The 26,293-nt window shown below is 35.5% G+C and overlaps 1 protein-coding gene and 1 pseudogene across 2 annotated transcripts; one reads left to right on the top strand and one right to left on the bottom strand.

Annotated features, from left to right (window-relative positions):
• Positions 1-752: 752 nt before the first annotated feature.
• On the bottom strand, positions 753-5,509 carry LOC120279620 (protein TIC 21, chloroplastic). Of its 2 annotated transcripts, XM_039286544.1 has the most exons (5): positions 5,183-5,509; positions 3,939-4,196; positions 2,166-2,369; positions 1,192-1,319; positions 753-1,065 (listed from the first exon to the last, which is right to left on the bottom strand). In XM_039286544.1, the coding sequence occupies exons 1-4, from the start codon at positions 5,450-5,452 to the stop codon at positions 1,206-1,208; spliced, it is 846 nt and encodes a 281-aa protein (XP_039142478.1). In that variant the 5' UTR covers positions 5,453-5,509; the 3' UTR covers positions 753-1,065; positions 1,192-1,205. The 2 variants fall into 2 exon arrangements, with proteins under 2 accessions (XP_039142478.1, XP_039142477.1); XM_039286543.1 differs by having other exon boundaries at positions 1,025-1,319.
• An 18,514-nt stretch (positions 5,510-24,023) lies between these two features.
• On the top strand, positions 24,024-24,912 carry LOC120279453 (annotated as a pseudogene).
• The last annotated feature ends 1,381 nt before the right edge of the window (positions 24,913-26,293 follow it).

Raw genomic sequence — 26,293 nt, 5'->3', positions numbered from 1 at the left:
CTGTGACACTTGATATTTTCTTTATTTTTTTTTATGAAATGCAATGAGTGCGGGTCAAGAATGTGTGCAGGTGTGAAGCAAGCTTAATAAACACATGTTTTCTTCTCTTAAGTGTGTTTTAGGATTTGATCTTGGATTTTTCTCAGGAAATAAACCACTATACACATTTATACCAATTAATTAAGAGGTCGTTGGTACTCGATATTTCAACATGTATAAATATATTATAATTTTTATATATTCATATCATACAATATACTACTATGTTAAAAAATTTATTTTTATTTATAATTATGAACAGAAAGATCAATTGGATTTTAAAATATGAGGCTGATCATGAGCTTTTGAAATTAAAACTAGCCAAGCTAAAAGAAACTTTATGAGCTAATTTTAAGCTCGAGCTTGAGCTACATAATTTCGAGCTTAAGCTCAGAGCCTCTTTTATAGCCCAACATGTGACTCTAGTATAACTATTTTTGAAGCATTTTGTTGTCATAGAGTTTAGTTTGTCATTTGTTTTTTAACAAATAGACAAGTGCCTCTTTTTTAAAAAAAATTAAGAACATGTATAGATGTGAAGTCAACTCAATAATCACATGTGCCCTTACCTTACTTGAGTTGTAGAACTCAAGTCGACTAAGAGACCATTGGCTATTTTGTCATTTGTTATGTTCCTGCACTCCTTTAATTTTAAGAAAACATATATATATATATATACATATGTAAAACTCAAAAAAGGGTTATAAGATACATGGCTCATGGCAGAAATTGGCATATAATTCCTTTTCTTGAGATCCAAGTTCCTCAATGAATGAAATGTAACTACTTATTTGGTCCATGAACATCAGTTGGCATTCTTACAAAATATACCCATCTGGAAAAGCTCATATACACTGTTTTATCAATCAATCCAAACAACGTTTACTTCAAAAATTCTCATAGTAGTACACCACTTAACAGGCAGCAAAGTAACTCCCATGTCTGGAACAAAGTAAACTTGCATTATGATGATAAACCGACACCATACGAGAATAATAACTTTGAGTGGTCACTGAGAAGCAGTTCCTAGAGAAATTGCATTGAGAATTTAAAGCTCATTGAATGACTGAATACCTCTTATTGTCAAGAAAGAGCTTGTTTTCGAAACAAAAAAGGGAAAAAAGAAGAAAGTGAAGAAAAAATACAACAAACCGAAAAGCAGAAAGCTATGCAGCTCTAGGGATTGGAATGGCTTCCAAATTTGGCAATGTAACGGAACGTAGGAGTTCCAAGGAGAAAACAAGTCCCAAGAAGTGCGACAGTATAGTGTTGGCCGATGCCTGAAACATTAGGTCAAAGGACATGAGATAAAGCAAATTTTCAGATGAACAAGTTCATGTTGCAGCAAGACATGGTCAGACCATTATTAGTTATAAGCTGTTACATGTAAACAAGACCCTACACAACTAACCTAACCAATTTTTGCAAATGAATATGACAGGGATGCCAAAGGATGCCATTTAAAAATGTGGGAGAGCCACAGTAAAAATGTCTTTCATGATGCTTTTGAAATTCCATGTGAGATTCCCAGAAAGATGAAGCCAAAAGAATTTTTTTTTTTAAATCACAGGACCTTGATAATAAATATGGCTGGAATATTCAAACAAAAGACTACAAAACTGGAAACTCATTTCCAAGTTGAAGAGGTCAAAGGGGAAGTAAACGCTGCAGGGACTTGTAAAAATGTAAACATCAAGTAGATAATATAATCAAGTCATGTATCTAGAAGATAGCATATCAGTAAAGAGCGACTTCGAGCTACGTTCTTAGTAATGTAGCAAGAAAATTTTATTCTATGCTTAAAATGTGCATCATAGAAAGTCAAATTTGAATTTATGCAGAAATGGTCTTGTTTCATGTTAAAATGACATTATTATTTTGTTACATATACTTAGAAGACAAATATAAACTACAATCCTTATGGCTCAAATATATTTTAAGAAAGAAATATTATAAAAAGATATTCTACCAAAACATAATATTCAAAGAACGAAAGCATATACAAAAGAAAGAACAGTCCAATCAGTAGGTGATAAAATAGAATAATCAAATTATGTTAAAGAAACTCATAATAAGGAGAAATTGAAATAGGCAATAAATAAAAGCAATTGAAGTAATTGTCATACCTGCACCAAGAAAACATCTAGGGCTAAAACAGGACTCTGTCCAGGGGGTATTCCTTGGTAATATGGAACTGCTGACGTAGTAAGGGCCTTTGCAACCAATAATCCAACTGTTGCTTGCATCCCAATTATGGCAGCACCCAATCCAAGAAGATTAACTACTATGCCATTTTTCAAGCTTTTAACAACTTCAGCCCGAGGAGGGGCCTAGAAAACAACCAGCAAGTAATGAGCTCGATAAGGTATGCCATTTAAAGAAAATCTAGTAATCGTTGATGCCAAAACACTTCCTACTTTAACATTAAGAAACCACTACTAAAGCACAGGAAATTTAAACCCCAAAACATTAAGAATGGAATTCATTAGTGTCTTGCACATGAAATTTAACTCGGAATCAACTAACTGCTTGCTTTATAGAATAAGAAATCCAAGTTAGGGTCAATAAAGCTCAGTCAACAAGAAGTTATTCAACGAGATATTGAATGACAATTTATTCACTTTTAGATTGAACCTAAATCAAGAAGAGGGTCTTGACTAGACGGCCTTTGTTCTCTAATCCAATTTTGTATTAGAGTTGGAAATTCTCATGTAAAGGTAAATCTAGACATATGGCATATCCAAGAGAAACGGAAAGGGAATTATCTGCTAACACCTTCTGCATCAAGTAAGAATTTCAACATCATTGGAAAGGAGATGAATCCACTTTCAACATTAAATGTGATAGAAGAAATTACAAGCAAAGGAAACTTCGAAAGTTGTTTTAGAATTTATCAGTATTATTTCATCACCCAGCTACTTTAATCTCCTTTTTCTTTTCTTTTCATTTTTTTTTTTCTTTTTCTTATTTTATATAATAAAAGAACCAAGAAGAACAATATTGAGATGAAAATTATTAATTCATTGGATGATTGGATTCTATGTTGGGCATTAACGCCAACCAAGTTGAGGGCCAATAATTGAAAACAAAAATTTCGGTCTACTTGCATCTTAAATTAGGAAACAATGATGAGGTTCTTACATAGTAGATAATGCCACAATCATCCATCGGGGTAGTAACATGGGTAATGGTTGGCCATTTCGGGTTTGACAATTTGGTATGGACCTGTAGCCAACCATGAGCATATGGTGCTAACAGAATTCAAGGAAACCAACTAGAATAGCATTTTGATGATAGCATAGTGGCACTTATTATTCTGTAAAGTGATGGTGGAGGAAACACTTCAGAACAAATTGTCAATCAGAAGGTAGAGTTATGCATTTTCATCTAAATGAATAATCAAGCCCTGACCATCAATTAATGATATTGAATTGCATAAATACCAATAATCATTTGAGCTTTTAGTTTAGCCTGAAGTTGGGGACTTTAGATGGATTTTATAAACAAGAATCACACTAAAACCAATGTTCCAAATAGCATAGCAAACTATAAGTACCCAAAGGCAAAAATATTTTAACTTTATGTGTCTAACATTAAAGGCACAACTTAAATACAATAACAAGCTATCAAAACCCATAAAAACAATATAGAAAAAAAAAAATTCTTACACACAATTTTATTTATGGGCAACAATTTTGTTCGAATACATTAGATTCCAAAAATTAATAAAATAAAATAAATAAAAACAATGTAATTTAGTATTACTTCAAAATCCTTTTTTTTTAACTATAAATACCACCATATATGAATATGACTTGGAAAGCTAATGGCATTTAAGGTTGAATGAAACACCAACAATTTTTTTCAATATATGTACTAAATCGAAGAGAGATGATCACCTTTGAAGGTTCATTGGCGGTTCTTCGAAGTCTTTCAGACAGGCGGATGTAACCAAAAGACCAAAAGACAGATACAAATGCTGCAGCAATACCACCAGCAGTGGCATAAAATGTGGCTGGTGAAGTAACCTTCCCAGTAATAACTGCAGAGAATGATAAGATCCCCGCGGCCACAACAGTGCACACTAGCTGTCCCCAAAACCCTAAACTACCCAATCGCTTGAAGTATCTAGAGGTACTCTCCAACCTCTTAGAAACCTTTAAAAAAAACGAAAGAGAAACGCTCAGCAGATACAGAAAATTAAGCAAACAAAGATCCAGAAGAGTGAAATTGCTCAATGTGACAAAGAAAACAGCATATATTATTTAAGAATTCAGTTTAAAATATTTGTTATACATTTAGCAAAGATGGGAAAAATTTTGATCACTGATAGCACTACAAATTTATGTTACTGATTAAAACAGTACTATAAGGTAATTGCCAAATCCTCTTCCAACTTAAACCTAACTGCATTAAAGTCTTAGACAATATAGTATTCTCAAAAAATATAAGAAAACTAGCAGAAAAATTGAAGATTAATTTGAGCAACACGTGAACTTCGATTAAATCCTGATTTCAGTAACAAATTGTTTCAATTCATTCTGCTAGATGAACAACATTTTGATTGCTGATTGAATTAAAAATTTATTCAATTGAGAAAAACAAATTTTACAGGTAATTACCAAATCATCTTCCAACATTAGAGTCTTAGACACACAGCATTCTCATCAAATATAAGCGCACTAGAAAAAGTAATATAAATTGAAGATTAATTTGAGAAACAGGTGAATTTCTTCAAATTCCAACATATTCCTATTCAAACCTTTGTTCAGCTACCAATTCACTACATTTTTTTCTAAAAAAAAAAAAATGTTATAATGCACATTGGATTGAACTAATGCCCAAATACCAAGATAATTTTCGCCAATCATCTTCCAACTTAAGCCTAACCACATTAGAGTCTTAGTCACCAGAGCATTCTCATCAAATATAAGCAAACAAGGCAAAAGAAGATTAATTTCAGCATCAATTGAGCCAAGCTCCATCTAAATCCCACATCTCCCTATCCACGCCTTAGAAATTCACTACATTTTTCGAAAATATTCTAATGCACAATGCATTCAACCAATGCCCTAAAACCAAAAATAACTCACAAACAGTTCAAAATCACAAACAGAGAAGAGATTGAAGAGAAGAACAGTACCAAAGAGAGCTTGGCTTTCTCAGAGTCTTCATCAGGAGCTGAGAACCCGGAAGGAGGGGGAGATGCAGGGGCGGCGCGAAGAGGAGAGAAGGAGGGAAAAGGTCGAGGCAGGAGAAGAGGCGAGGGGCATCGGAGGCGGTGAGAGGATAGAGAAGAGGGCACTGAAGAGGGGGCGAGGATTTGGGGCCGGCAAGCGGCAGGGTGTGGCGGCGGCGGCGGCGGCTGGCGGAGGGAGTGGAGAGCGGGGCGGGGGAGAAGGAGCGTTTGCATCGCGCTCTTGATCACACGTGGGAAGCTCACGCGCGTGCGAGAGAAAAAGACGTTTGGGTCGAGCTTGGGTGCCAACCGGGATTAGCTACCTAATAATTATTAATTATTATTATTATCGAATCAAGCTTTGGGTGTGTGTGCAATTATTTTAAATTTGTATCCACCACATTTTTGGATTCCGGTGATTTTGTAGCCCAAATTTGTTTGAGTATAATTTCTAAGAGAACATCAAATTAACCCTAAACTACATTATGTAACTCGTTTTGATTGTTTTTTTTTTATTATTTATTTTTAATAAATGTAGATAAGTCATAATTTTTTACCTGTTATTATGAGAAGGAGGTAAACTCTGAAACTCTCACTTAGGAGAAAAATGAATTATCACTCTCTTATTGTGAATGTGGTTTTATTTTTATTAGTCACGTGTATTATGTTTTGAAATTACCAAAACATTTTTTTTAGGTTGATGATATGATAAGTATTGATGTACTTTGTATGATGTTAGCATCAAGCGCAACGTTAATAATCTCATTAAGTTACTTGAGTGCTACATTAGTTTTGACTATTAAAAAGAAAAGGGACCTTGATTTAATGGTTTTATAAGAAAATGACACTCAAATGAAATTTTAGAGACCTCGTTCACAGATACTTTAAAGTATGACGATGTAAAATAAATTTAACCCATAAAAAGTGTATGCAAAATTAGACTCAAAGAAGTACGTATTCTAATTAATAAAAACCTTATATAGTCTCAAGTCCCACAAGTTCTAGGTTATGTTCATGGCTTTTGCTTACCTTGCTAATTAATATTCTGAATTCCAAATATGAGAATTGGATGCTCAAAAACCTAAAGAGATTTTGAGCATCCTCATTGTTTTTGTGTTAAAAATGCTCTTTTCATTGTTTATCTTTTTAGACTATTCTCTATAATGTATTTGGCTCTTCCTTTTCCCACACTCTTTATGAAACTATATATGGAACTTTAGTGTTGAAAAGATGACTACGAAGATATGAAAAACTAACCACTTCATTTCAATCTATGATATTTTCTATTATTAAGTATTAAGTGTCGCACTTATAATAATATTTGTATGCTTTCTTCATTATTAAAGTGATTACATAATAGCCTTTCTGTTGTTTTTACTACATATTTAACTAAAAAGTTTGAATACAAATGCTTTCTTCATCTAGTGCATATACAAAATGAGAGGAGAGAAAGGTTAAGAGCACGATTGTTGATATTTGCTTATCTACATTTCTTTAACCTCAGGGCTTGAAGTCTACTATTGGCATGCCCCTGTTAGAGAAAACTAGAGAGTGAAGAAGTAGGATTTAGTAGATTTTGAGGCGTGTAGGAACACTATCTTTTTAGGAATTTATCTCCCTCAGATCTGCACCATGTTTTGCAACAATTCCCTCAGGATACAACAAAATCTCAAGATCAAACTTTACAGAAAAAGTAATGATCTTCTGTGAGAACTTTTCTGTATTTAAAAGAAGATGAAGAGGTGTGAACAACGATTGGATTTGTCTGTTAGAGAAAATGACTGACATCTCTTCATTAAAAAAATAATAATAATAAGTTATTTAATTCAACCCAAGATGCCCCAAGTACCCAAGTGCCATCCATAGATTAATTAAATAAATATATATATATATATATTGGAGGGCCTACTTGCACTTTTCTCAAATTCAATTATTTAATTTCTTTATTATCTTATATTATATAAACATATGTTCGTTTTTCTCTTTATCCGATGTAGAACTAAACTATCCACAATTATTCACACATACTACACTAACAATCCTCCACTTAGTATGTGTGAAATTGATATAATCATATTATAGCTAAATGAATTTATAAAGGTAACTTTCGTTTTAAACCTTTATGTAGTGTAAGTAATTCAAGAATTTAGCAAAATCACAAGTGGCTAAAGTTTAAACTGTGATTCTATCTGCCAAATCAGATTTACCACACATGTTTTGCTATTAATGACATTCAGACAGAAGTTCTCTATCAAATGAAAAAAAAACAACACTATTAAGGCCATGTGCTCCATCCTAACTTCATAAAATTTCACAAAGTTTACATAACTTTGACAGAAGCGGCACCACTTCTCAATTTTATATAGGTGAAGTTTTGTTTCATTAAGAGTGTTTAATTTCTACACTCACCCTCTGAATGACCATGGTACTAATTTGCTTATCAGCAAAACCTAGTACTCAAAACACTCATCACTAACTTGTTATTCCTTTAAACTTCTAAATAAGTGGTAATGCTAAAATAAAAGTTGGGTTCCTATTAATGATAAGTTTAGCTGAAAGGTCGTAGACCCATCTCAGCAGTAGTATTTCGTACTAAATCTCTTGGTAGAGCTTTAGTTAATGGATATGATAGATTCTTGTAAGATCTCACATAAGTTATGGTAATAATACCATCAGTTATCAATTGTCTCACAAATTCATGCCTTAGACTTATATGTCTTGACTTACCATTATATATTTTATTAAGCACTCTTGACATAGTTGCTTGACTGTCACAGTGCAAAGTGTTATATGTGTTTACTTCTTTGATGCCCAGGAGACAGCCCCGCCTCCTAATGTAAAAATCCATCCACTAGTTGGCATTTTGTCACTAGTACTTCTTATCCAACTAGCATCGGAATATCCCTCTAATACAGCAGGAAAAACTATCATAGAATAAGCCCAAGTCTTTTGTCCTCTTAAGGTATTCTAAAACTCTTTTAATTTCATTCCAATGCAACACACCTGGATTTTTAGTAAATCGTGATAACTTACAAACTGCAAAAGCTATATCAGGTCTAGTACAATGCATAGCATACATAAGACTCCCTATAGCACTAGCATATTCTAGTTGAGCTATTGCTCTTTCAAGATTTTTAGTCAAATTAATGGAAACATCATAAGGAGTATTTGCTTCTTTAATATTCAAATGATTGAACTTAATTAACACTTTTATAATGTAATGAGATTGACAGAGTGCAAAACCCCCACTATGTCTTTTAACTTGGACACCTAAGATTGTATCTACCTCACCTAAATCTTTCATTTGAAAATTTGAGGATAGATATGCCCTAGTGTCATTTATTCCTTCCATGTTAGTACTAATGATTTGCATATCATCAACATAGAGACATAGTATTGTACCAAAATTATTAGTGAACTTAGAACAAATGCATCTATCAGCACTATTATGCTTAAAGCCATATTGTAGAATTATAGAATCAAATTTTTCATGCCATTGCTTTGGTGCTTGTTTTAGTCCATACAAGGATTTTGTTAATTTGCACACTTTCTATTCATTTCCTGGTAGAATAAAACCTTCAGGTTATTTCATATATACCTCTTCATTAATCTCACCATTTAAAAATGTTGTCTTAACATCCATTTGATGAACTTGTAAATTATAAATAGATGCTAATGCAAATAACACTCTGATAGAAGTAATTTTAGCAACAGGAGCATATGTGTCAAAATAATCAATTCCTTCCTTTTGTTTAAACCCTTTTGCCACTAATCTGGATTCAAAAATATTTCCATCTTTAATTTTGAATAACCATTTGCATCCAATTGGCTTACATCTAGGAGGTGGATCAACCAAAACCTATATTCCATTAAACATTAGAGAATCCATTTCATCATTAATAGATTCTTTCCAAAATGCCAAGTCTCTTGAAGTAAGAGCTTCTATATAAGTTTTAGGAGTTTGATCTTCTTCTATATTTAATAAAATAGGAATTTTATTTGTTATTTCAGTTCTTGTACCTTCGACTAAAAAGACTAAAGCTTGAGAAGAAGTAAAATCAGAATGAAGATTCTTTTCTTTTCTAGTTCTTTGACTTTTCCTTGGTTCAACTTCTTTGACTATGGTAGTTCTTTTAATTTTCTTGTTATGATCATCTAATGTTGTATTTGGAGTTAACTCACTTGTGGAATTATGACAAAATTTATTTTCAATAAATTGAACATCTCTAGATTTCACAATGACATTAGATTCTAAGTCTAATAATCTATAGGCTTTAGAATTTTTAGCATACCCTATAAAAACACTCTTTATAGCTCGTGGCCCTAATTTAGTCCTTTTAGCATCTGTTACTCTATAAAATGCTAGACAACCCCATACATGAAAAATAACTTAATTTTGGTTTTCTACCATTCCATAATTCATATGGAGATGTCTTTGTCACTTTTGAGGGAATTCTATTATGCACATGACAAGAACTTAATAATGCCTCTCCCCAAAGAGAATAAGATAATTTAGCACTTAACAACATTGCATTTACTATATCAACAAGGGTTCTATTCTTTCTTTCAGCCAATCCATTCTGTTGTGGAGTGTAGGGTTGCAGTTCTTTGATGAATTATTCCATGTTGTTCACAAAAGATATTTAATTCTGTTGGAAAATATGCTCCACCTCTATCTCTTCTAAAGATTTTAATTCGTTTTTCTTTCTGATTTTCAACTTTAGCTTTAAATAACTTCAAATTTATCAAAGACTTCATCTTTTTGTTTCATAAGATAAACATGAGTGTATTTAGAGTAGTCATCAATAAAAGTGGCAAAGTACCTATTCCCTCCTTTAGTCAAATGTACTCACATATATCAGAAATGTATAATTTGTAACAATTCAGAATTTCTTTCTATTCTAGGAAAAGGTAACTTAGTCATTTTTGCATGAATGCAAATTTCACATTTATCATGATCACTATTTTCATAAGTATATATATATATATATATATCCATGTTTTGCCATAAACTTTAATGATTTAAAATTAACATGTGCTAAACATGAATGCCATAAAGTAATTGATGATTCAATCATATAAGCAGAAACTTTCTCAGTATTATTAATATTTGAATTACCGAAAATTTTAAACATTCCATCACAAGCATATCCTTTCGGTAAGGTTATCAGCTTCTAATAGTCTTAAATCCTCCTTTACAAAGTAAATTTCCAGACACCAAGTTTTTCCTAACTTCAAGAACATGAAGAACATTGATTAAAGTGAGTTTCATTCCAGAAGTGAAGAAAATATCTACAGACCCTTTTCCATGAACTTTAACAACATTATGATTGCCCATTAACACTTCATGTCCATCAGCAGCAATCTCGTAATCCTTGAACAGATTCTTATCATTGCAAATGTGAATGGTTGCTCTAGAATCATACCACCAGCCATTGGTGTTTGAAAACGCAGCCATATTAACTTCTGTTATCATAGAGATATGTAAATCTGAAACCATAGCCACAAGGTCTTTTACTTGTTCTTCAACAATGCTAACTTTGTTGTTTGAACCAATAGCAATATGATCCTTCTTCATTTTCTTCCAAAACCTGCACTCCTTCTTGAAATGCCCTTTCTTCTTGCAATGAAAACATGTCTTATTCTCCTTGGAACCAGAATTATCTGAGTTTGAATTGACGTCCATAAATTTCCTTCTTTGTAAATCTGTTGGACTTCTTCACATCAATAAAATTCACATTGGAGTCAGATTCTTTTCCGAATCTCTTTCCATCTCGAATTCTAGTTTCTTCTTCAATTTCTGAGATGCTTGTGGAGTTGTTCTAGAGAGAAACTTTCAGAAGAATGTAATAATTTCTTTATGTAATCATTCCAACTTAGAGGAAGTTTGGCTATGACAGCCCCAACTTGTAATGCTTAACTAACTTCAACATTCAAGTCCTTCAATTTAGAGACTAGGATTTGTAGTTCATGTACTTGATTTAGTACAAAAACATGATCGAACATGGTAAACTCAAAGAATTTCAGAATAATGAAATTATATGCTCCTTGTTTCTCAGTGTTGTACTTGAATTCCAAAGCTTTCCAGATTTTTCTTGGTGATTGAACAGATGTGAAAAGATCGTACAGACGGTCTGAAAGAGTGTTCAGAATGTGACCACGACACAGAAACTCATCTTCTTGACGCCTGACATGTTCTTCCTTAGCTTGTGCAGATTCATCAGGAGTAGCGATTGGAACTCCTGGCAGACTTGGATCAAGCACCTACCAAATCTTCAAAGCAGTGAGAAAGAACATCATCTTGTCCTTCCAACGAGTATAGTTGGTGCCATCAAAATGATAAAGCTTCATGAAGTCTTGGTTCATCACCTTGAAGGAAGTTTTGGGGTGTTTCTCCATTGTAAAAACCAGTATATAAATTCCTAAAAATTGTTAGGGAAAGCAGAGAGTGAAGAAGTAGGATTTAGTGGATTTTGAGGCATGTAGGAGCACTATCTTTTAGGAATTTATCGCTCTCAGATCTGCACCAGGTTTTGCAACAATTCCCTCAGGATACAACAAAATCCCAAGATCAAACTTTGCAGAAAAAGTAATGATCTTCTATGAAAACTTTTCTGTATTTAAAGAAGATGAAGAGGTGTGAACGACGGTTGGATTTGTCTATTAGAGAAAATGACTGACATCTCTTCATTAAAAAAAAATAATAAATTATTTAATTCAACCCAAGATGCCCCAAGTACCCAAGTGCCCATTCATAGATTAAATAAATAAATATATAATTATAATAATAAATATATATATATATATATTGGAGGGCCTACTTGCACTTTTCTCAAATTCAATTATTTAATTTCTTTATTATCTTGCATTATATAAACATATGTTCGTTTTTCTCTTTATCCGATGTGGATTAAACTATCCACAATTATTCACATATACTAAACTAACAGCCCCGAGCCCGAGGCATCGACAAACGGCCGCACACCTACAAGGCCGTGACCAAGTAGGCACGCAAGGCCTCAGTATCTATCTTAACTAAAAAAAACATTTAACAAAAGTACTAACTTCATAAAAACAAAAGGATTAAAGGAATACAATAACCATGATTACAACTATGGTCCAAGGAAACTAAAAGTGCAAGATTCGAAGCTTAAACAAATAACAAGTTCCAGGTTCACAATAGTAGAACTATTTACATGCTAACCAACTAGTGTTCGCTCAACTGTTCCCTGCTAAGCTATCCACCACACACTTACTCTTGATCTGAAAAGGATAAAACAACTATTTTTAAGCTTGACAGCCCAGTAAGCAACAACTAAAAACAACAAAAATATAGGGATCACAAAAACTCAATAATTTCAAAAACATGCTTAAGTGTGATATTGTACAATAAATATCAGAAATAAAACGCATAATTCAGAGTATTTCAAACAAACATAATTTTCCAAATGAACGAGTAAATATGTCTCCCAAATAACTAACTAATGCCAAAAACAAAACAAAAAAATTCATATATTTAAACTCGGTGCCCCGAGTCAGATTGTCAGAGTTTATTTATTTACCCTCGGTGACCCGAGCCAAATTATCAGAGGTTGTTATTCTCCATCCACCGACGGAACGGTGCGAAACTATAGTTTCTTATCAGAGTCAGAGGTTTATGTCGACATGGTCAATGTTTAACCCCTAGTGACAGGTTATTGCAAAATTAACTTGGAGACTACAAGTTACTATATCAAAATATGTCATGTCCAAAATCATTATCAATGCAAAAATAATAAAATTTGGTTATCCCATTTTTCGAATGAAAATAATTTTGTTTATATAAAAAAAGATAATAATAATAATAATAATAATAATAATAATAATAAATTAATTAAATGCATCTCGTAATTTAAATAAAAAAAATTACAAAATATCCAAATCTCAAGATCACCCGAGAGCACAGATCTCAAGGTGATCTAAAATACACAAATCTCAGGATTAGCCGAGAGCACAGATCTCGAGGCAATCTAAAATATTCAAATCTTTGGATTAGCGAAGAGCACCGATCTCGAGGTAATCCAAAATATTCATAATACAAATATCCGAATCAGCCAAGAGCACAAATCTTAAAAGCAAACCAAATATTCAAACCATAAGATCAACTAAAAGCACAAATCTTGAGACGATCTAATATTCAAATCTCTAGATCAGTCGAGAGGACATATCTCGAGGCGATCAAAATTACTCAAATCTCAATATCAGCCAAGAACACATATCTCGAGGTGACCAAAATATTAAAATTTCAAGATCAGTTGAGAGCACAAATCTCGAGATGATCTAAAATATCCGTATCACAAGATTATCTTTGAATGAAAATCACGAGGCAAATATATATACATATAATCAAATCAGATTAATAAATAATAATAATTAAATTTAAAATCAAATGAAATGAAATCAGATAAAAAAAAGATAAGATAAAATCAAATTGATAAATATATATATATATATAATAAAGAAAATATATATATAATATAATAAAAAAACAAACATAATAGTAATAATAATAATAATAATAATAATAATAATAATAATGATGATGATGATGATGATGAAATAAATAAATATAACCATAATAAAATATATTAATAATAAAATAATTAATTAAAAAATAATAAAAAAAATAATAAATAATAAAAGTACATAGATAAAAAAATATATAAATAAAAAATTAAAAAAATAATAATTAATATAAAATCATAATTATTATTATCATTATAAAAAATAAAAAATATATAAAAAATTAAATTAATTTAAAATAAAAAAATATATAAAATATAAATTAATTTAAAATAATATATATAAAGAAATTAAATTAAAAAAAATTCACGTATTCGTGGTCACCCATGACGAAGGCAACCGACCCACATAATAACCTCCACGATTAACATAACTCCCCACGTCCCCATGATCAACCAGGAGGGTTGAAACTCTTTAAAAGGAGGGGCAAGAGAAGATTGAAAAAAATGAAGGAAGAAGAGGTGGAAGCGAAAGAAAGAAGGAGAAGAGGAGAAATGAGCAAGAGAAAGACAGAAGAAGGCGAAAAAAAGAAGAAGATGGTGTCCCTCTCCCCCTCATACCTACATATATATATATATATATAATAAAAAAAGAATTGATGTCATTGCTGCTGTTGTTGCTGCCTTCTGCCGTCAGTATCACTGTCGCGTTGTCGTCTCTGTCGCCACCCCTTCTGCCACTGTCTCTCTGCATGATGAAATAGGGAGGTTGAGAGTAGGCAAAAAGAATCCCATCCATGTCCAAGGATAGAAGAAGGTGGTGCTCTCCTTCCACATCCTCCAACTCTTCGGATAACGAAATCCTCGAAAGAAAAGAGAAGAAGCATGAAGATGAAGACACCTAGCCGCCATGGAGTGATCAGAGATGACAATGTTGGTGATTCCGGAGTTATCTCGATTCTCCTTTCCAACTCATCGCCATGATTCTTCATCGGAGATCCCAGAGATCATTGTCTAGTGCGTTGATCTCAAGCTAATCGTTAACAACACCATGAGTAACTCCCCGAGGCCTTGCTCGATGCCAATGTTGGGTTCAATGTAATAGATGCTATCTTCGTTGACCAAGCTTGACTGGAGAACTCTGAAGTCTTTCACCAAGTTTGACTGAGGAATCCCAAGCCGTCCCCACTTGTCAGCTTTCTTCCTTGAATTGTGGATCTTGTCGCCCTGGTGGGGAGTTATTGAGCTATAATTATTGAAGAAATTTTGCTTTCTTTTAAGGCTTTGGTTTGAAGCCAGTTCATCTTCAAAACTTCTTCTTCATCTTCATAATCACCTGACCCCCTTTCCTTGGATTTCTTGGTACCGGCAGCAGCTAAGGAGATTGGAGTTTTTTGTAGTTGGTTCTTCATCAAGATTCAAGGTTTTATTTTGGTTTTTTAATCTTAAAGCTTCAAGTCTAGTGTAGTTATTGGAGAAATGCATATTTGTATATTGTGTGTGTGTGTGAGCTACCTGATGTTTTTAATTAATTAAATTTATGCATGTTTGTTTTTTTTCGTTGAATTGTTAGAATTAGGGGTCTGCGATCTCTTTAATTTAAAGGTTAGATTGATGTTACTTTTTCTGTGGGGAAGTTAGCAATGACTGATATTAGTTAATTTCTAGAGAAAGGGGTTCAGTTTGTTTCTTTTTATTTATTTGTGGTCACACTTTTGTATTTGTCATTAGAGGCACTGATGATTCACCCTTGAATTCCTGTGTTCAAATGGTATGACACCTTTGTTTTGGTATTTTAATAATCTCCCTTCATTAAGTGTGATACTTATTGTTGATTAGATGTCTGTCACTCTTGCATTGTCAGCTCAAGCTGTTGTTTTTAATTGGGTCTAACATTCATTTGGCCAAACTGAGTTTTGTGGGTCTTCGCCTTTGCTTTGCATCTTTGAAGCCAAAAATATAGGTTGTGTTTGGATCTTGGAAACTAGATTTGCATATTAATGGCGGGGCTAATCTCTGCAACAACCATATTTGGTTCTTATTTTTATGTTAATGGTTGTAAGCATGATTTAGTTTTCTAATCATTCATGTTAATGGTTTTAATTATGTTTATGCTTATTTATTGGTGCAAGATTGTTCGGTTTCCTAGTTGGCTTTGGGTTAGGAATATCATGTCGTGATTAGGGAGATTCTTTGATTAAATTCTCATAGTTTAAGCTTGGTGTTTAAGACTTGTTCTTTTTCTGATTTAGTGTTTTTAATTTGAGGTTATGGTTTGAGTGAGTGTAAATTCTTCCACTTGGGTTTAGTTATAAGTTTAGGCCCAGCCCAAGACTTATTTCTAAGTATAGTTTTCTTTTTTGGGTAGATCCTGTAGCGAGCTTTAATTCCAGGGCTTTGTCGAACCCCACTTCATAGCTCGGAGCCTGGTAGGCTTTCGTACCCGTTTAATTATGCATTTATTGGTGTGTGGTTAATTATTGAATTATTTAGTAATTTGATTTATTTTTATTTACTTGTTTATTTATTTAATTTTTTTTTGCATTATTTATTCGGTAATTTCTCTGTCTGTACTCTGTATTTCTGCGGTTTTTAGTACATCTCCATTCCTGGCTCGCCCAGCTAGGAGGAGTAAATCCTTGCCATGTGGACATGTTTCTGTAGTAGAGCTACCATCAGACTGCGGTCGAAAATCCAGCTTCGGCTGTTGATATTCTGTCTGTTCTATTCCGACTTCACAGTCGAAGATTCAGCCTCGTGCTGTTGATTTCTATTATTAGTTAGGGAGATGTGCACGTCTGTTTTCGCGTATTTTCTGTATTTTGCATTATTTTTGTATTTTGAGCATTATCTGTATTTTTGTTTAAATTATAAATATTCTGGAATATTTGTATTATCTGTTATTTCTGCGATCCTACTGGGCCCTTGTGGCTCATGTACTCTATGATTTTCTTTATCGCAGGTGAAGATTAAGCCTACGATCGGGGGGATTACCTTGGAGTCGTCCTCATATCTTTGGTTGTGAGCCTTATAGTGAACTTTCCTATGTGAGTAAGACTTGTATCCTGTCTATATTTTTGGTTCATAAACTGTATGTGTGCCATTGTTTTCTATAGGGTTGTTAAAGCTCATATTGTATTAACTATATTACTGTTGTTCTATTCATAGTTCTGTATTATTGTTCTCTGTTCTGCTTGTTAGGGTTGACTCTGACCAGATCAAATCTGAGGCCTTGCATCCAGAGGGGCCCAACCCTATTTGATGCGGCTGATCTGTCAGCAGGCCCGGCTATGGGGCTTCGGCGTGTTAGATTAAAGTGGTATCAAAACCTGTTGTCAGACGTCACCCTTTTGATTTAAAATTCTATCAACCTTTGAAAGTTCTTTCTGAGAGTGGGTCTAGGTAGTGTAACTTGTTTTAAAGTTCTGTTTGTCTTTTAAACTGCAGAATCATGCTTAGGGGTAGAGGGTGACCTCATAGAAGGCCTGCAAGCCCAGCCCCAGAACCCTTACAACAGGAGTAAGAGGCTCATGATAAGTCAGTTGAGGAAGTACAACAGGAAGAGCAACCAGATCTTACTTATTTGACCGACATCATGAGGGAAATGATGTTGATAATGCGTGCTCAGCATCAGCAGCATACTTCTGCAGGTGGTCGAGATTTATTAACTGAGTTCGGACGGCACACACCACTACTGTTCGGAGGGACCACCGATTCGACGGTAGCCGGATACTGGACCAGTCGGTTGGAAAGGACTTTCTGGGCCATGCAAAGCCCTGATAAAGACAAGGTGAGGTTGTTCACATTCATGCTACGGGACAGTGCAGCTCAGTGGTTTGAGAACGAACTACGCCTTAAGGGGAAAATTCTTTCCAGACCTAGAAGTAATTTAAAGAAGCTTTCTACTCCAAGTATTTTCCTTTGAGTCGTCAAGCCCAGATGGAGAAACAGTTCCTTAGTCTGAAGTAGGGATCAATGAGTGTGGAGGAGTATTATGCAAAGTTTGACAGATTATCGCAGTTTACTTCATCCTTAGTGTCAGATGAAAGCAGCAGGTCACGTAGCTTTGTAGACGGTCTGAAGACCCACATTCGCGAGTTATTGTGCCACTCCTGAGGCAAACTTATGCATAGATAATTGACATTGCCAAGGACTTAGAGATCACCTGGCAGGAGACACAGAACCAAGGGAGGCATGAGCAGAAGTGACACTAGGGTCCGAACCCTTGGAAGAGTCAATTTCTGGGAGTAGCTAAGGGCATTCTAGAGGAAAGCACCGGTCACGGCCATATAGTAGACCTCTGAGTTCATCATCTGGTTCTGGAGGCAGAGGGTCTTCTGGTAGGGCAGTTTAGGAGGTTCGGTGTCTAATTTGTGGGGGACATCATTCTCAGGCGGAGTGCAGGCGCGTAGTAGGCGCATGTTATCATTGTGGCAGTAGAGACCATTTCATCGCTTAGTGCCAGCAGAGTTTGCCTTAGACTTAGGGAGGCGATGGGACTCAAATTACGACAGTTGAGCAACCCAGATCGTCTGATGGGTCGCGACACAAGGATACTCCAAGCCGTTCTCAGCAAAGTGCCTTAAGGGGTTGGAAGGGAAAGGCGCCTATGACAAACCAGCCTTCTTCCTCTTCTCGCCCAGTAGGCCATGGTAGGCCAGTTACTCAGGGTTGAGTCTTTGCACTGATACAAAAGGACGCTCAGGCATCCCACGATGTTGTGGCAGGTATTATTTCTGTGCATTCTTGCTATGCATGTGCTTTATTTGATCCTGGTGCTACGCATTCTTATGTATCATCATCTTTTACCGGTAATAATTCTTTATGTTGTTGATTTGCTGTATAATCTGTGTGTTGCTACTCATGTTGGAGAGGTAAGAATCGTTAACTAGTTAGCACCAGCTTGTTCTATTGTTATTAAGGGCGCGAGCTTTTCTCCGATCTACACCTGATAAAGCTGCGAGACTATGACGTTATTTTTGGCATGGACTGGATTTCTTCAGTGTATGCTGTAGTGGACTGTCATAGAAAAAAGGTGCAGTTCTGTTTTTCTAACCAGGGAGAATTTACCTTCAGTGTCAGTAAGGGGTACACCTTAGCTCGCTAGATCTCTTCCCTTCAAGCTCAGGAGCTAATCAGAAGTGGTTGTGTTGGTTTTTTGGCTATATCTCAGAGGCTACTCACACCGGTTATACAGTGTCAGATATACCAGTTGCCAGTGAGTTCTCTGATGTTTTTTCTGAAGATCTTCTAGGATTACCCCCTGTGAGAGAGGTAGAGTTTGCCATCGACCTGGCTCTAGGCACAATTCCTTTATCTAAGGCACCGCACCTAATGGCACCTGCTGAACTGAAGGAACTGAAGAAGTAACTGGAGGAGTTGTTAGAGAAAGGGTTTATTCGACTGAGTATGTCATCTTGGGAAGCCCCAGTTTTGTTTGTCAAAAAGAATGATAGATCTCTGAGATTGTGTATTGACTACCTTGAGTTAAACAAGGTGACAACCAAGAATAAATACCCATTGCCAAGGATTGACGATCTCATGGACCAGTTGTATGGAGCTCAAGTCTTCTCCAAATTGATCTGCAATCTGGATATCATCAGGTTCGAATCAAGGACGAGGACATCTTGAAGAGTGTTTTTCATACGCAGTATGGATACTATGAGTTTCTAGTGATACCGTTTGGGCTCACTAATGCTCCGGCGGTGTTCATGGATCTGATGAACCGGGTATTTCGACGCTACTTGGATCGATTCGTAGTTGTCTTCATTGATGATATACTGATCTACTCGTGAAGCAAGCAGCTACACGCGAAGCATTTGAGGATTGTACTAGAGACACTAAACAGTATGAGCTGTATGCTAAATTTTCCAAGTGTGATTTGTGGCTTGACAATGTGGCTTTTCTTAGTCATGTCATTAGAAAAGATGGTGTTTCTGTAGATTCCAAGAAAGTAGCAGTGATGGACTGGAAGAGACCGAACTCAGTTAGAGAGATTCGGAGTTTTCTTGGTTTAGCAGGCTACTATCGGAGGTTTGTACATGACTTCTCTCGGTTAGCAGTGCCATTGACGAGACTGACTCAGAAGGGTGCCCATTTCACATAGACTGAAGCTTGCAAGCAGAGTTTCCTGGAGTTAAAGCGTAGACTCATATATGCACCTATTCTTGCTCTGCCAGAAAGTGGTTGTGGATAGGTGATCTATAGTGATGCTTGCAAGACAGGCTTGGGGTGTGTTCTGATGCAGAATGGTCGAGTTATTGCCTATGCTTCAAGGCATTTAAAACCTTATGAGGAGAATTACCCCACCCATGATCTGGAGTTAGCAGCAGTCATTTTTACAATGAAGATCTGGAGGCACTTTCTTTATGGGGAAACCTTGTGAAGTGTACACAGACCACAAGAGTCTAAAGTACATTTTCAACCAAAAAAAGCTCAACATGAGGCAAAGGTGGTGGTTGGAGCTGATCAAGGACTATGAACTCAATGTTCACTATCATCCATGCAAAGCCAATATGGTGGTTGATACACTGAGCAGGAGGTATAACTATGGAATTGCCACGGAGATTTGATTGAGCAAAAACCATTTCTAAAAGAGATGAGGAGGTTTGAGTTGGAGATTGTTCTGCCAAGCTCCGAGGTAAACCTGGCCAACATACACATCCGACCGAATTTGCTGCAGAGGATCAAAGCGACTCAAATGCAGGACCCCAAATTACAAGAAATATGTTCTAGATTTCAGCATGGAATGCCGTCTCAGTTCCGATTGCATAAAGATGGTACCGTCAGACTTGGAGATCGTGTATGCGTATTTGATGATTCTAATTTGAAGAGGGATATTTTGGAGGAGACCTATTACTCAAGCTACACGATCCACCCTGGAGGTACGAAGATGTACAGAGGGTTCAAGGAACATTTCTTGTGTAACAACATGAAGTGAGAGATAGTTACCTTTATAGCCTATTGTCTTATTTGTCAGCAGGCAAAAGCAGAGCATCAGAGACCAGCTGGTTATCTCCAGCCATTACTAATACTAGAGTGGAAGTAGAAGCACATCATGATAGATTTTGATAACTAGTTTACCCCATACCCAGCAGCATGAGTCAGTGTGGGTGATTGTCGACCGCCTAACCAAGTCAGCACACTTCTACCTCTGAGGCCTAGGATGGGTCTAGAGAAGCTAGCTAAGTTGTACCTGAGAGAGATTGTTCGACTATATGGCATACCAATATTGATCACATCTGATTGCGATTCAAGATTCATCTCGAGATTTTGGAGGAGTCTACAGTTAGCATTGGGCACCAAATTGACTTCCAGTACAACTTTTCATCCACAGACAGACGGCATGTCTGAGAGGACTATTTAGATTTTGGGGGATATACTTCGTGCATGTGCCCTCGACTTTTATGATTCTTAGGACCGCTATTTGCCTTTGGCAGAGTTTGCTTACAACAACAGTTTTCAGGCGAGTATTCAGATGCACCATATGAGGCTCTCTACGGGTAGATGTATTGATCTCTTGTATGTTGGGATGATGTGGGAAAGCGCCGCTCAGACCTAGAGTTTCAGGTTGGCGATTTAGTCTTTTTGAGGATATCTCCTATGAAAGGCGTTGTGAGATTTGGGAAACGTGGAAAGCTCAACCCACGCTACATTGGACCTTTTGAGATTTTGGAATGAGATGGAGTAGTTGCTTATTAGTTGGCCCTACCTCTAGACCTAGCTCAGGATCACAATGTCTTCCATGTCTCAATGCTAAGGAAGTATCTGTCAAATCCATCGCATGTCATTCAGCGTGAACCTGTAGAACTTCAGAGGAATCTGTCTTATGAAGAGCAACTAGTGGAGATTCTTGTCTGCAAAGAGCAGCATCGGAGGAATCGAGTGATTCCATGGATCAAGGTCAGATGGATCAACCACTCCAGTAGTGAAGCCACTTGGTAGCGAGAGGCCAATTTGAGGGAGCGCTATCCCGAGTTGTTCCCAGACTCTTGATGCGAGTTTAGAGGACTATACTTCTTTTAAGGGGGTGGGGGTAAGATTGTAACAGATGCTATCTTCGTTGACCAAGTTTAACTGGAGAACTTTAAAGTCTTTAACCAAGTTTGACTGAGGAATCCCAAACCGTCCCCACTTGTTAGCTTTCTCGCTTGAATTGTAGATCTTGTCAGCCTAGTGGGGAGTTGTCGAGTTGTAGTTATTGAAGAAGTTTTGCTTTCTTCTAAGGCTTTAGTTTGAAGGTCAGTTCATCTTCAAAACTTCTTCTTCATCTTCATAATCACCTGACCCCCTTTCCTTGGATTTCTTGGTACGACAGCAGCTAAGGAGATTGGAGTTTTCTAGAGTTGGTTCTTCATCAAGATTCAAGGTTTTATTTTGGTTTGTTAATTTTTAAGTTTCAAGTCTGGTGTAGTTATTGGAGAAATGCATATTTGTATATTGTTTGTGTGTGAGCTGGCTGGTGTTTATAATTAATTAAATTTATGCATGTTTGTTTTTTTTCGTTGAATTGTTAGAATTAGTGGGCCTGCAATCTCTTTGATTTAAAGGTTAGATCGATGTTACTTTTTTATGAGGAAGTTAGCAATGATTGATATTATTTAATTTCTAGAGAAAGCTGGGGCCAGTTTGTTTTCTTTTATTTATTTGTGGTCGCTCTTTTGTATTTGTCATTAGAGGCACTGATGAGTCACCCTAGAATTCCTGCGTTCAAATGGTATGACACCTTTGTTGTGGAATTTTAATAATCTCCATTCATTAAGTATGGTACTTATTATTGATTAGATGTCTGTCCCTCTTGCACTGTCAGCTCAAGCTGTTGCTTTTAATTGGGCCTAACATTCATTTGGCCAAACTGAGTTCTTCGAGACTTCGCCTTTGCTTTGCATCTTTGAAGCCAAAAATATAGGCTGTGTTTGGATCTTGGAAACTAAATTTGTATATTAATGGCGGACTAATCTCTGCAGCAGCAATATTTGGTTCTTATTTTTATGTTAATAGTTGTAAGCATGATTTAGTTTTCTAATTATTCATGTTAGTGGTTTTAATTATGTTTATGCTTATTTATTGGTGCAAGATTGTTTGGTTTCCTAGTTGGCTTTGAATTAGGATTATCATGTCGTGATTAGGGAGATTCTTTGATTAAATTCTCATTGTTCAAGCTTGGTGTTTAAGAATTGTTCTTTTTATGATTTAGTGTTTTTAATTTGAGGTTGTGGTCTGAGTGTGTGTAAATTCTTCCACTTGGTTTTAGTTGTAAGTTTATGCCTGACCCAAGACTTATTTCTAAGTATAGTTTTCTTTTTTGGGTAGATCCTGTAGCGAGCTTTAATTCCAGGGCTTTGTCAAACCCAACTTCGTAGCTCGGAGCCAGGTTAGCTCTCGCACCCATTTAATTTTGCACTTATTGGTGTGTGGTTAATTATAGAATTATTAGTAATTTGATTTATTTTTATTTACTTGTTTATTTATTTAATTATTTTGTTTTTTTTTTTGCATTATTTATTCGGTAATTTCTCTGTCTGTACTCTGTATTTTTGTGGTTTTTAGTAAATCCTAGCCATGTGCACATGTTTTCTGTAGTAGCACTACCATCCAACTGCGGTCAAAGATCCGGCTTCGACTGTTGATATTCTGTATGTTCTGTTATTAGTTAGGGAAATGTACACGTCTATTTTCACATATTTTTTTGTATTTTTGATTATTTTTTGTATTCTAAACATTATCTGTATTTTTGTTTGAATTATAAATATTCTGCAATATTTGTATTATCTGTTATTATCTGTGATCCTATTGGGCCCTTTGTGGCTCATGCACTCTGTGATTTCCTCTATCGCAAGAGAAGATTAAGCTCTAGGATCGAGGGGTTTACCTTGGAGTCGTCTTCATGTCTTTGGTTGTAAGCCTTATAGTGAACTTTCCTGTGTGAGTAAGACTTCTATCATGTCCGTATTTTTGGTTCGTATATTTTATGTGTGGCACTGTTTTTTGTATTACTGCTAAAGCCCATATTGTATTAACTATATTACTATTGTTCTATTCATAGTTCTATATTATTGTTCTCTGTTTTGCTTGTTAGAGTTGACTCTGACCAGGTCAAATATGAGGCTTTGCACCCAGTGGAGCCCAACCCCGTTGGATGAGGCCGATCTGTCAGCGGGTCCGGCTGTGGGGCTGGGGTGTGACATTCAATGTCAAGAATGTTGTTGTCAAGGATCTGAAGCGTGGTTTTGTCGCATCAAACTCAAAGGATGACCCTGCCAAGGAAGCTGCCAACTTCACTGCCTAAGTCATCATCATGAACCATTCAAGATAGATCGGCAATGGTGATGTCAAAGTCTTTAATTGCCACACATTTCTCCATTGCTTCCAACCTCGGTTTCTCCATCCCTCCCGCCCAGGAAGACTGCCGAGGCATATCTAACTCGCTGATTGGGGACAAGAGTGATGATTTAATCAAAGTTTGAGAGAGTTTGCTTCTATGCTACAGAACATGGCCAATCTACAAGTGGAGCTTCAAGGGTGCAAGGATGACAAGAATGTGGCACATCTAACTCATATCAGTGAGATGGAGAAGAAATGTGGGTCCTTAGTAAGAATGATTGCTATACTTAAGGATGTCACTCAGAATAAACATAGCATCATTGCTCGTCTGCAACAACCTTATTCTCTAGATTGCATTTCGGTGAAAGCGGAATATCAGAAGCAGTTTCTTTCAAAATTTTTGCTTAAAGCTGCTTGTGATTTCATGGCCTTGACAACTTCAGTAAATGATTTCCACTGTAGCTAGAATTTTAGGAAAGCACCCTCCGTGTGGAGGAAAATGTTGTGGCCAATCTCTTCTACTCTAGCGTCACATACACATTTATTCAAAGCCATGTCTGCGATGAAGGACTCATTCACCACCCTCCAGCAGCTGCGTGTAGGCCATTCTTTGTTATGACTCTAAGTGACTCCATTGGCTTTTCCAAGTTCACAACCTCACCTGCAAGCTAAAATACTGAATATGGTTGATGTTTCTTATGAAGGGGAGAAAGAAGGTTATTCCCAAGTTTCCCCTTAAAGACCAAAAGACACTATTACTGTCCATGTCGTTGAAATAGCAGAAATTCTAGATAAGAAATTATCGAAGGAAAGCATCAAGAGACTGAAATATCTTCTTATTAAAAGGTCAGAGCAAGTACTACTCTTTGGTAGGTCAGATCTCCTGGTCAATGGAAAAGAAATCAAACACAATTACGTGAAAAATTGTTGATAAACACTCGATAAAGAGCATGGACTTAACTTCTGGAGTACGAAAGGCATACAACATTATTTTTGACTTCAAGAAAGACCAGCAAAACTAGGAAGTATTCAAAGCATAAGGAACGAGCAAGGAAACAAGCATAGAAAGCGTAAATAATGGTGCTCAGACTCATATTCATACAGCAGATAATACCATCATAGGGTACAACATCAGCCCTCAGGTTCTACATACAAGTCAAATTAAGCAATAAACATACATGATAAATGAGGCTGATTCATATTGAGACCATACTACAAGAAAGAGAACTTATAGCGGTCGAAAAAAATCGGTTCGCTATAGGTCTCATTTTAGTCTCAATACCCTTATAGCAGCAAATAAACAATTAGCCACTAAATCCTTGGTCACAATATTCTTTTTACAACAAATGTACACTTTTGCCTATTTCATCTTTTACAATTTGAGATCCATAATGATCTATAGCGACAGAAAATTTGCTGCTCTAAATTTTATAAATGCGGAATATTTCGGTTGCTATAAGTCCAATAGATTTGTTTAATATCCCTATAGTAGTAGAAAATTTTGTCGCTATAAATGTTATAGTGGCGGAATATTTCCACCACTATAAATTTTATAGATTTGTTTGACATCCTACAGTGACGAAAAATTTGCCACTCAAAGCCTTGTTAAATTTTGTATACGCTTTAATAGCTAATCAAATATGTTTTCAATATTCACAAACATACAAATATATATATATATATATATGAGACAACATTAATATTTTAATTTATTAATCTCACACCATAAAAGTTTCTAAAAAAAGATAAACTAAAAAATAATTTTTTATTATAATCAGTATACATATTATAAACAAACACACACATACGCCTTTACAAACACATATTATTAGTCTCTCAGAACAAGAAAGTATATAGATAGAGATATCATGCGGATTGATTGTATCCTACAAATACTCGAGATTTTTTGTAGCACCGTCTGCAATTTTCATTCTTCAGTGCCAACTTAATTGTTTTTGATCCAGTGTAATATCTGCTAATACAATGTGTTGAAATCTCAACTATGAAATTGCAAACATGAATTATTTATGCAAAAATAAAAGATGATAAAATACCAAGCAAATGACCTTCTAGAGATCCCCCACCATAAACTCATACACCAATAGTCTCTTATCTGCATCAACACAATAACCAATAAAATTAACAAGGTTTGGATGATGCAAAAGACTGAGCATCATAACCTCAATGAGAAATTCTCTATTTGCCTTGAAAGCCATTTTTGTCAAGCTGTTTAACAACATTTAATAGCTTT

Source organism: Dioscorea cayenensis, chromosome 16 (genome assembly GCF_009730915.1).
Source record: "Dioscorea cayenensis subsp. rotundata cultivar TDr96_F1 chromosome 16, TDr96_F1_v2_PseudoChromosome.rev07_lg8_w22 25.fasta, whole genome shotgun sequence".
In the NCBI taxonomy this organism is placed as follows: domain Eukaryota; kingdom Viridiplantae; phylum Streptophyta; class Magnoliopsida; order Dioscoreales; family Dioscoreaceae; genus Dioscorea; species Dioscorea cayenensis.
Note: the sequence above shows the minus strand (reverse complement) of the source record. Positions and strands in the feature narration are given on the sequence as shown.

Coding starts and splice junctions, on each gene's coding strand:
- LOC120279620 (XM_039286544.1), bottom strand. CDS start 5,452: ATGCAAACGCTCCTTCTCCCCCGCCCCGCTCTCCACTCCCTCCGCCAG. Junction 4,197..5,182: donor AGAAAGCCAAGCTCTCTTTG/GTACTGTTCTTC, acceptor TTTTTTTTAAAG/GTTTCTAAGAGGTTGGAGAG. Junction 1,320..2,165: donor TAGATGTTTTCTTGGTGCAG/GTATGACAATTA, acceptor CTAATGTTTCAG/GCATCGGCCAACACTATACT.